This window comes from Thermobia domestica, chromosome 10 (assembly GCF_964235325.1).
Source record: "Thermobia domestica chromosome 10, izTheDome1.hap1.1, whole genome shotgun sequence".
NCBI classification, from domain to species: domain Eukaryota; kingdom Metazoa; phylum Arthropoda; class Insecta; order Zygentoma; family Lepismatidae; genus Thermobia; species Thermobia domestica.
Window position 1 is genome coordinate 26,497,954 of NC_137463.1, and position 12,050 is coordinate 26,510,003.

A 12,050-nucleotide genomic window follows, 5' to 3' on the forward strand; every position below is an offset into this window, starting at 1 on the left:
AACGCCTCTGAAAATATTTCTAGAAGTAAACCACTCCTTGTATCCGATTTCTGTGCAATCCTACTAACAAAAGAATGATAATTAGCTGTAGGCTTTGAACTCAAGACCTCTTCAGTGGCAAGTCCGTACTCTACCAGTGAACTAACATGAACACGCAAACCCAACCTGAAGAAACACGACTTTCAATTTCTGGTATTCGATGACAATGATGCTCATATACTTTGCAAATGTTGTATTCAACTTGGGATATTCCGCAACACACACACACACATAAACAAAGCGAAAGAGAGAGAGAGAGAGAGAGAGATGAATACACAAAAGTATATTCAACGTATTCGAATGAGACTCTAAGTAACGACATTCCGTTCTAAAGAGAATTTGTGTTTCTTCCCGTGACGTTAAGGGGATCGGGAAAAGTTATGTGTCTTGAAGCAGGATACGACTTTGGATACTCTGTTTATACACTTTCTATATCCGTAGGAATATACTGTATTTCACGAATATAAATAACATACTGTAATGAGAATATTGAGAAGTTAAATCTGTATGACAAATAGCTGCAAATAAATACACTACATAACTTATTTATTGCTATTAAACGATTTTCCTAACTTGTATTTAACATTCTCATATATAATACCGACCTACTGTGAAAATTATCTCAGATGTTATATTTTAAACATAATAATTACTATGTTCTGCAATTATTATGTTATATATAAACAACTTATGTATTTTAATGTAATTATTTTATATAATTTTTCATGCATTGCGGAAAATATAATTTTAAAAAAAAAGTATTGGCCCACACGAGAATCGAACTCTCAACCATATGATTTGAAATCCGACAGCTTACCAATGAGCTAACACAAGGACTTCTAGAACTAAGCTTCTAGCGATGTATAATGGATCTCATGATAATTATGACATTCATATCCATTACAAACGCAGTTTCTGTTCTACTTTGACTTTTATTTTAGTACTCAGGCGATAATTATGTTCTATGTCTTAATTTTGAGCATTCTTTTACATATGGAAAGATTCTTTAACGTATTTAAATGTTCCATTACGTATAGAGAGCTAAATGACAAACAAGCATGTGCTCACATTAATAAAAACGTTTCGAAATATTGTATCATTTAGTATTTCAATCAATGTTGCTTTTTTAAACACTTGGTAACAAGTCTTATTATATTTAAAAGAAGAAAAACACATCTGCAAACTTTTACCCTTTTGCAAAGGCTGGCTTGGAGGTTCGAACCTGGCTTACTTTTTCCCGAAGATACCCGAAGCTGGACTTAGAAAATTTTTGCCTCAAAACACCAATAAAGAATGCGCTCAACCTTTTTGAGACAAGGTGTACATTCCAGTAATGCACAATTGGGTGTGGTGCAGAGGCGACACAAGGGTGACCCCCAAAGAAACTGGAGAATTCCTGGGACATTTTATCAAAAGTTGAATGAAGAAGATAAACAACGATCAAGTTCAATATTACAACGCACAAAAATCACAATACATCGTTCAAGTTAGAAGAACACTGTTAGAATTAGGGATGGGCAAAATCGGTTTTTATAAAACCCGGAAACCGAAACCAGTTTTCTCTAAAAACTGGTTCAGTTTTTCAACGAAACCGTTTCGATTTTCTTCAAAACCGGTTCGGTTTTCGCCAAAACTGGTTTCGGTGAAAACTTTTAGAAAAAACACAAAACTATTTCTGTGGAAACGGAGTCGATTTCCGGAGAACAACGAAACACTACTATTCTGGGCAGAACTAGAACCAATTTTGGAAAAATCCGGAACCGGTTTAAGAAAACCAAAACCGGAACCGGTGAAAAACCGAACCGGTTTTAGAGAAAACCGAAACCGGTTTCGGTGAAAACAGTTTTGAAAATTTTCAAAAACCTGTAACGGTTTTCCTAAAAAAAATACTGAAAACCGAAAAACCGGTTTTCGTGCCCACCACTAGTTAGTATTCGGAAGAGGAAGAGACGCACATATTTGATTGGTCTACTTCGTCCCAGTAGACGATCCTATCGGAAGATCTGAATTGAAACGAAGTCTTTGACGCCTCACGATTATGCCTTTTAAGCTAATTAAAACGGATGACAAATCAAAGCTAGTTGTTGCGAATGAATTCGTGGAATAATAGAGTAGGAGAAAACTTAAGAAAAACTCACGGATATGATGTTATCGACCACCAACTTTCATGTCTGGGATCGAACGAGAACCCCTCGAACCAAAAGCGAGCACTGGACCACTGAACCACCATGCCCCACTATGAAGGTAAAACTATATTCTGATAGATGTATCGGTGGAGTAAATATTATGTTTGATAAATCAATGTGCAGAAAGTGCTGACGCTCAAAGTGTGAAATTCGTAAAATTTTCTTTGTTTGGAACCGGTAAGTATGTTTCTCTAGGCCAGCGTTTCCCAACCGGTGTGCCGTGAATGGGCCGCTGGTGTGCCGCGAGGCATCGAAAAAAAAAATATGAATTTTATAGCAATCAAAGTGCAAAACGTAGCGAAAATGTATATTTGTGTTTCACATTACTGTGAAACTCTACTATGAACTTACGATTTTAAGTTTCATTCCGGGTTACTATTCTGTTCATTTCTAATGTTGAAAAAAGTATTTGTTATCATTGTTATGACCATTATTGTTTCTTTATTGTTGCAGACTATTTCGTAGCTTGAAATTTTAAAATATTATTCAATTCTTTCGACAAATTACCTACATTTGTGTTTTAAAAGTAAAAGACATTTGTTTGTTCGTTCGTTATTTAGTGATCTTTCTTCTTAGTAAAAGGTTGGATACATTTTTTAAAAGAAAGCTTATTTTTAAAAACCTGAGTCCAATATTTCATTGCAATTGTTTTCTATTTTTAAATTAGAATGAAAAATAAGCATAATGATTTACCACGGGGAAAAAAGAGTGAAAGAGTTTTCTTCTCTGTGAGGAGATCAATAATCAAAGAAAAAATACCAGTGTGTTTTATATTTACAAATAATAATATCTATAAATGTGCCACGAGAATCCAAGTAACATCCGTGGTGTGCCGCAAGTTGAAAAAGGTTGGGAAACACTGCTCTAGGCCAATTATTCTTAAATAATGAGCCGTGTTCCTTCAGAGGTTGCGGTTATTGGTGGGTCTCCATAAGGTGGTTTTAAATACTTGTAACGGATAAAGAGTAGTATGGAAATGACAAAAAGGGATCGTAATGATCAAAAGGCTGAGAACTACTGTTCTAGGTTAATTGTAAGAAAACGAAAATTGCATGATTAGCGTACAAAGATACTAAGTAGATTCGATTCACGAGTCTTAAGTATCATTAGCTGTATTGTGGTTTACGAAGCGATTCAGACTGTTTTCCAATAGTGGAGGGGACGGGGAAATAGAATTCTACGATGCCGAAGTCAAGAAGCTCATAACCAGATGGCAAAAAACATGTAATAGTGCAGCGGACTGCATCGAGAAATAGTACAGGTAACTTCAATTCATATATGACAAGGTCTAGATATTAATATATGAGGATATTTATGGGACGCACTTCGTGTTAATGCATTTCACATTATGTTGTACAGCATTTCAAATTCAATTCTACAAGGCTTACACAGTCAACAATAATGAACTAGTATAGACTGATTTATTGAATTACAACACTTATTTCTTAACCTGTAAAACATTCAGTGAAAAGTATTTTAAATTTGGAAGAAACTGATATAGGAACTGACCGAAGAATTCTTAACAGTAACACGACACCAGCTTTAATTGCTTGGGAAAGGACCGCCAAGTACTGTTCTGAGACAAAGTAGATTAATCAAACATGTACATTTCTTCTTTTTTCTCTAACAGTGTTATTCTAACTTGAACGACGTACTATGATATTTATTCGTTGAAATATTGTACTTAAACGTTATTCGTATTCCTCGTTCAATCTTTGATAAAATGCCCCAAGAATTCTCCAGTTTCTTTTGGAATTACCCTTGCGCCGCCCCTGCATCGCGTTAATGAAATGTACGATTAAAAATAATGGACATTCCTTTTTTACCCGATTTCAATCCTATATGTTGATTTCGAGTTAAGGTTGTTTTTGCAGTTTCTAACAAATTTTCGGCTGATCATAGCATCGAAAAAAAGCACTTTTACACGGAGACTGGTCTATATATATTTTGTCTTATCGTAGTGTCAGGAATCACCTACCAAATATTGTAAATATGTATATGTAGGCATATGTGCACATGTGAATATGTGAAACGATGAAATTGTAAATGTATACTATTTGTAGAAGCGAAAAATGGAATTACTTTATGTTGTACTATACCTAGTATACGTTTTGAATATTATGATAAAAAGGCCTTGTGTCCATTTTAAACACAAACTAGTTACAACTTTCTTACAAGGATGTCTATAATCTTTATTATAAATTAACTAGAAATGTTACAGTTTCGAAAGTATATCACTTCCTTCTTCAGTCTACTACTCCAACTGAAATCATAAATAACATTCTAATAACTGTAACATTTCTAGTAAATTTATAATAAAGATTATAGACAGCCTTGTAAGAAAGTTGTAATTAGTTTACGTTTTGAATGTGAAAATTTATTTTTAATGGGCTATTAGTTAATCTATATTAATAATTGGAGAAATACTTCTCTGTTGAAGGAGATAAATAATAGTGACGCACAACACAGAGATTTCATTTTTCATTTACAACTGAAGAAATAACACTTTTCTATATTCGAAAAATTTTTCTATGTTATTTAGTTAACAAAAATAAATATACTTTTCATTTTTAAACTTAACTTTATTATCCTAAATTTTTGTCATGGACAAATTCAATTTAAAACCATTGTAACGATCTCAAACAACGCCGTTTTGCATACCGGGTCATTTCTTGGAACTAATTAACCATGTTATGAAGGTACGCCTGTACCTGACTCTGAAATAAATGTCTCTAATAGCCAAAGAAATTTTACGTTTGTTCGATTAAATTTTGATTATGGACATAAGAACCAGGCTTTTCAAAAAAGGCACGAAAATCAGTATATTTGAACATGGTTGTACAATAAAGCTAACATTATACACCACTTTGCAGCAAAATATACATAGCAAGTGAACTATTAATGTATATACATGCAAATATTGCCACCATGCATCACACCTACCCTCAAAGACATGCAGAGCTCTTTGATGTAATTTGAATGTTTGGATGTGCCTTGTATTTTCGCTAAGCGTTAGATGGTTCAGTTGATCTTCACTAACCCCAAGTTCCTGGCATATCTGAAGGGAAATAGGATTACTATTTTCAAGATGCAGCAATGTTATATAACAATTAAAGCAAATATACAAACATGCGTGTTGAGAAAAGTTTATGTACAGTGAGTAAAATTTATTCTTTTTAACAAAGAAGCAATAGTTTGTAATTGACAGTAGAATTGTTTACACAAAGAACAAAAGGAAACAATACGTAATATAATTTACCTCTTGTTTACTGTATGGTTCTTCATGAAGTATTTTTTTAACAAGTTCGCCCATTTTATCCAATGGCACTTCCAAAGCTTCTTGTAGATCACCTAACCGAATCATTTTCTCCCATGTCAATCCATGTTTTTTTGCTATGATCTGAAAAAACAGTATTTAATTAGTCATGAAGTAATAAAGTCACTAAAACTGTTACATGCAGATGATTTAAAAATTTACCGCGTGATACATTCGGAAAGAGACTGCATTGATTTGCAGAATGACATCAATTCACTTCATGAATAGTGTGAAATTAACAAGTTGCCACTAAACATTGAGAAATGCAGTGTAATATCGTATACGAGAAAAAGAAATTACTTGGAATTGAGTATCATATTAATGACATACCACTGCAAAGAACTGACCAAATAACTGATCTTGGCGTATCAATAAGATAAAATCTCTCGTTTGATATTCACTTAAAACGAATTGTAAATAAGCTTACAGAAATCTCGGATCTGTAATGAGACTTGGAAGTCAATTTAAGAACACTAATGTTCTTAAAATCCTATATGCTGCATATAGACGTACCAAACTAGAATACGCGTTCATAATATAGAATCCTAGTGTGCAAAAATATATACACCAATTAGAAGCAATTCCATCAAAATTTTTCGCTATTTAATATATAAAGACACGGGGATCTATCCTCGGTACGAAAAATATCTTGGAACTCTTGCCAAGCTATTCAATGTGTTCTCTTGAAACAAGAAGAGCTAATTTCTTTCTGTGTTTTTTGCATAAACTTATACATAATAAGATAGATTCGCCAATATTATTGTCCGAAATGTCCCTTCATGTTCCGAACAGGAAAATGTGCTCGCGGTTACAAACATTTCATGAACCACCCCAGCGTACTAATGCATCAAATATATCGCCTATTAGGAGAATGTGCACAATATATAACAATGTCCAAATAAAATGCCCTACAATAGATATATTTGATGTACACTTAAAAAAAATACTTTGACTACATACTTTAGCATATAGAACAAATATTGTGTAATGTACTAATCATTTATGTATACTACTGAACACTATCAATGGGTATACACCTGTTGTGTTCAATATACAATAAATAAATAAAGTAAACCAGTAAGATCACTTTTAGAAAAGCATAAAATACCACCAAAATGTACATCAGCTATATTCCAAACATCATTCACAAATCATTATCTTCCTAGCATATAAATGTTTCAATAATGCTGTCAAAACAAGATAATATATGTTCAACTAGCATCAATTACTCACTTTCTAATAAAAATTTAGAAAAATGTGACTAAGAACTGTACTTCAATATATTTCTGTAAATTCAGGAACTAAAACTTTTGTCCATAATATTAAATTGTGTATACAGAAAAATGTAAAAATTGATGTCAAAAGTCCAAATAGTAGAATATATTAACAGAATATATCAGTACTTTATTCAATACCTTACTAAAGTTTTAAAAATATGATCATATAAATTTGTCCAACTGAGAAATGCCAATTTGCAAATACTGTATATGGTGTACCATGCTCATATACAAAGCATATTAAATTAGGACGATGTATTAAGAGGGGTGCTACTTACTTAAGACACTTCAAATCAGGCAAAACAACATTTTAAGAATTATCTTAAGAAACGATTAGGTGAAAGAAAATCTATCTCATCTATAAAGAATTATAGATAAGAAAATCTATAAAAAAATTTCCATTTTCTCCATTAATATATACATATGAAATTTGTTTTTATGCAGGTGAAAAATAATGAAGATGAACGGAAAGCAATTGATCATATATAGGAAACTAGAAGCATGACACAAAAACATTTAATCACAATAAGAACAACTAAATCTATAGCACACCAAAGTTATTATATAGCAAGAAAAATTTATAATAAATTACCAATTAAGATAAAAGAGGAGAGTAATACAAAAATATTCGAATGTTTAATTTCAAAATGGACAGAAAATATGATACGTGAACTAATTGACGGAATAGTATAGAAGTAATGTCCAGTTTAAATTAATGTATTGATCAGCAGACTAGGTAGCGTAGTAGTTATCGCATCGGCACGGTATGTCGAAGATCCTGGGTTCGAGTCCCGATCCAGTTACTCACTTTTTTACTCTTTGTGTTATTGAATTCGCACCTATACAGGTTTTGGTGTGTAAAAAATTTGGCTGTTTCCTCTTTTCATATGAAATTACAACCGTTAAAAGGTGTTCTCCATACATGGACATTGGAATATTCATGCACTACAGCTAGGCTGTGGTACAAGCCATGCAAGAGCGCCGATTTCTCTGTAAATTTGGGGGGGGGGGAGCATTCAGATGCAGAAGGCATATATATGAGGACTTTAAGACAAATTGCATTCAAATTATGCAAAATATTGTAAATTCATAAATACAATGCGAGGGCCCATACGAGCTTTGGGGGTCCAGGCCCCCTCCCCCCCCCCCAGGATCCGCGCCCTTGAAGTCATGTGGTTTGAGTGGAGAGCACTGGCTTCAAGAGTGAGTGTGTGGCTGTTCTGGGAAGCGGAAAGTATCGACACGGTATGCCGAAGAGCCCAGATTCGAGTCCCGGTCCTGTCATTCATTTTTTCACTCTTTGTGTGTTATTTCGAAAATTTCTAAGACAGAAATCTTAAAAGTCGTGATAACACAGAATAGATGCAAGTAAGATATACACTTTTCGCCAGCGGGGGTGCGGTGGCTCAGTGGTAGAGCGTTCACCTCCGGTGCTTGGGGTCCCTGGTTCGATTCCAGCTCGCGCCGTGTGCACTTTGTGGTGGACAAACACCGGTTTTCTCGGGGTTCCCCCGTTTCTTCCCACTTTCTTTATTCCACCATTTCACTCATCGCTCATCATCACCGTCTCCTATAGCCTAACCGGCATAACCGTGTACGTAAAACTTACAGATTTCATTTTCATTTCACTTTTCGCCAGATCAAAATTGTAGGTAAGTAATTGAATAGTATATATTTATCTACAAAATCCGAAGAAGTAAATTTTAATGCATTAGCGTTTACAAAAGAAACTATACCTGTTTAGCTTGCTTACATTTATAGGCTGCACCTATACCAATTTCAGAAAATATTTCCTCAATCATTTAGATAATAAATAAGTCGGATCGTCCATACTCGAGATGGTATGAATTGAACGTAACACAGAATGTAGCTTCACATGAGGATGATACCTTATTCTTGTTTAGACAGGAATAGTGAACTTCATCATTAAGTTAGAACAGTGGTTCTTAACTGTTGTGTCGCGACACATTGACGTGTCGTGCAGTTCCATAAAATGTGTCGTGAAATTTTGGAATTTAATGAGCCAATTAGTCAGAACCAATTTAGAGACAAACTGTAATAGTCACAGCCTCTAATGGCAGTAACAATGCTCCGTACTATATAGAATCACTACTTTTTTAGAGACTTATAGTTTTACACTATTATCAGTGGTGTATATCACAAGGAGGGTTTCGGGATTTTAACCCCTTTGAGCAAGACATTATGGGAAAAGAAACATTTACTACATTAAGATATACATAAATCATGCGTGTTCTGAGAGGGAATGAGACTGAATGCTTAACACCCGCTTGATGAAACTCTGCGTATTCCAAAGACGTGTAATTTATATAATTTTAATATATCAAACAAGTGTGTCGTAGAGTAGAGTAAAGTGTGTCGTAGAGTAGAGTAAAGTGTGTCGTCAATCAAAAAAGATTGAGAACCACTAAATTAGAACATCATTATTAGGCACTGTATCATTAAGCTCAAATCTAATTACATCAATATAATGGAACAAGAGGAAAAGATGACTATAATCTTATTGTTTATCGCTCAGATAACAAAGTTCATATATCATGAATCTGCATTAGGTACCAACCATATTCGCATCACACTATACGATTCACACATACAAGGTCTGTTCGGAATGTAATGTGATACATTTTATTGTAAAGCGATTGTACGTTGCAGCGTGCTCTATTCGCCGGGATCGATGGTGGTGTAACTCAACAGCCGAGTGAATGCTTGCTGAGATGTCTTCAAGCTCTCGGAGGTGAAGAACGGACAATTTCGTAAACCTCTAGTTTCATTTCTTGAACAAATTGCGATGAGCGCCCACTGGAACAAAGATACGCGATCAGGTTTTATGTGAAACTCGGTACGTCTGCTTTCCAATGGTCCAAAACGCCTTCAAGGATGAGTATTTATCGCAAAAGCAAGTCTACAAATGCCATAAGGCGTTTCTGGAAAGCCGAAAGAAGGTTGACGACGAAGCCCGCGTTGAACGCCCGTCAACCTCCTCAAACGACGAAAATGACTCGTGTGAAAGAACTTTTGGAAGCAGACAGTCGAATGAGTGTTCGTTTAATGGTCGACATGTTAAATATTCCAAAAGCTATTATTCACGAGATTGTGACCAATGATTTATACATCAGAAAAATGTGCGCGAAGTTTGTCCCAAGAATTTTGACCGACGACCAAAAAATCTCGCTGAGTAGAGATTTGTCAAGACGTTTTGGAAATGTGTGAAAATGACCCTCACTTTTGACAATTATTTGGCTCCCACAGATCTCTTTCTGTTTCCCCATTTGAAATCTTCCCTGAAAGGACACCGTTACAGACCGATTGACGACGTGAAAGCTGCTTATAAAATGACTTTAAATGCACTTCCTGGCTTTTCAGTTATGCCCCCGCAGATTGGAAATCCTGCTATTAAAGATGTATCGACGCAGGAGTACATTATTTTAAAGAATTTTAATGCACATGTATTATTATTCTTATTATTATGTAAATAAATGTTGTCTTTATTATATTTGAAGCCTTGGTGACTATACTTTCCGGACATACTTTGTATAGAGAGACAAAGGTCTAAATATTCTTGTGATTTTACAAAGGCTTGAGTTAACTGGGCCATATCTTATGTAGAAATAATAGTAGTGGAGCACCCAAAGGAGATTCAGAGGAAATTTTTACGTTAATTATGCACTGAAAATTATCAGATTATTACTAATAACAGGAGTAAGATTTTTTCTTTTTTCTTTTCAAATTATTGATTGGTACTATTGATGTTTTGGGATAGAATTTCGAACATATCGGCATTTTATCAGTGAAGGAGAATATGTGGGTTTTCTGCTTATATTTGTTCTTAAACAGTTATTTGAAATATTTTCTTCATTTTAGTGTTTTAAGAATCACTATGTACACTCATGTCTATAACTGTTGTCGCATATCTATAACTGTCCTTTTGTAAGAATATAATTTGATAATGATTTTGCAGGGTACTTTTAATACTGATACTATGTGTATAGTCGGAAAATGTATATTTGTGATAAATTTCATAGGAAAAGAATTATAAATACGAAAATTACTATGAGTAAAATAAATTGTTCCTAAATGAACAAGAAAATTTTATTTTTGTTTTATTGTTTTTAATTACTGCTCTTCTGACATGAAATTTGCCACATACATGTCTTTGCCGATTATACACATACTAACATTATAAGAAATACTGGGCGAATTCGTTATCAAATTATCTTCCTACAACAACATATTTACACGCATGTACAATAATTTTGGACATGAGTGTACATCCAAAATCATACATTCTGTACCGTGAATAGTAGTTTTACAGGAAATGGAAAAAAAAAATCTTGAATTTCAACCAGCTTTTGAGTGGGGCTTATAAATGATTGCAGATAAGTAAAATCATTGCCAAAAATTCCCAAACAGATAAGAATCTTCTTTGTCTTTCATGCATTAAAAGGTGCACATTCCATGAACTTCAACTTACTATTACGTAATTCATACCTGAGACGCTAACCGACATTCCATGACTCGGCAGTTGTAGTCTGCTGTAGCAGCCTTATTCATTTCTGCTAAACTATTGGCTATGACAAACACAGCTCCTGCGGGAAGTTTGACGTTTGTTGCTCGTAACGGATTAAATTCAATAAGTTTGGCACATCCTAAAACAAGAGAGAACAAGTATCAAAATTATGTTTTTATGGGACAGTTCATTTTAACCTGTGATTTTATAAATTCCTATATTTTGCATGTTCATTTGTATATGCAAAATTTTAAAAAATATGTAAAATAATAAAATATATGCTTTAAAACAATGTAAAAGTGTTTGCAAAGAATACTTAGTCGATATTTTCCAAGCAGACATAATGAATCAGAAAGGAGACTTTTATAACTGCTTCGTTCGTCGTTTTTAGCTAATCATTCTTTTCTAGCTCCACGGCTAAGTATAAAACGTATACCTACAGTTTAACGTGAGATTCAAATTACATGATCTGCCACCGAGAATCGAATCCGACTCTTTTATAAACCAAAGACGAGCATACCAATAATTTACTATGAGTTAATATACCGTTTTTAATGTTTAACGCTTGAGACGTCGAATTTGAATATTATGCGCCGGTGTGTACCATTAGATCAATTTCTCCAGTCGAATCTACGATAATGTCCTATGCTTCTGTCGTATAGGGTGATGAAATTGAATATAGAACATATTAAAACTACTGGTAGGAT

At 34.0% G+C, this 12,050-nt stretch overlaps 1 protein-coding gene across 1 annotated transcript in view; it reads right to left on the reverse strand.

Moving 5' to 3' along the window:
- Galk (N-acetylgalactosamine kinase) overlaps positions 1 to 12,050 on the reverse strand; it is a 58,214-nt gene that overhangs the window by 16,109 nt on the left and 30,055 nt on the right. The window contains exons 6-8 of the mRNA XM_081727902.1: positions 11,325 to 11,482; positions 5,485 to 5,625; positions 5,169 to 5,283 (exon numbers count right to left, since the gene is read on the reverse strand). Coding sequence (XP_081584028.1) covers positions 5,169 to 5,283; positions 5,485 to 5,625; positions 11,325 to 11,482 — 414 coding nt within the window. The remainder of the gene's footprint in view (positions 1 to 5,168; positions 5,284 to 5,484; positions 5,626 to 11,324; positions 11,483 to 12,050) is intronic.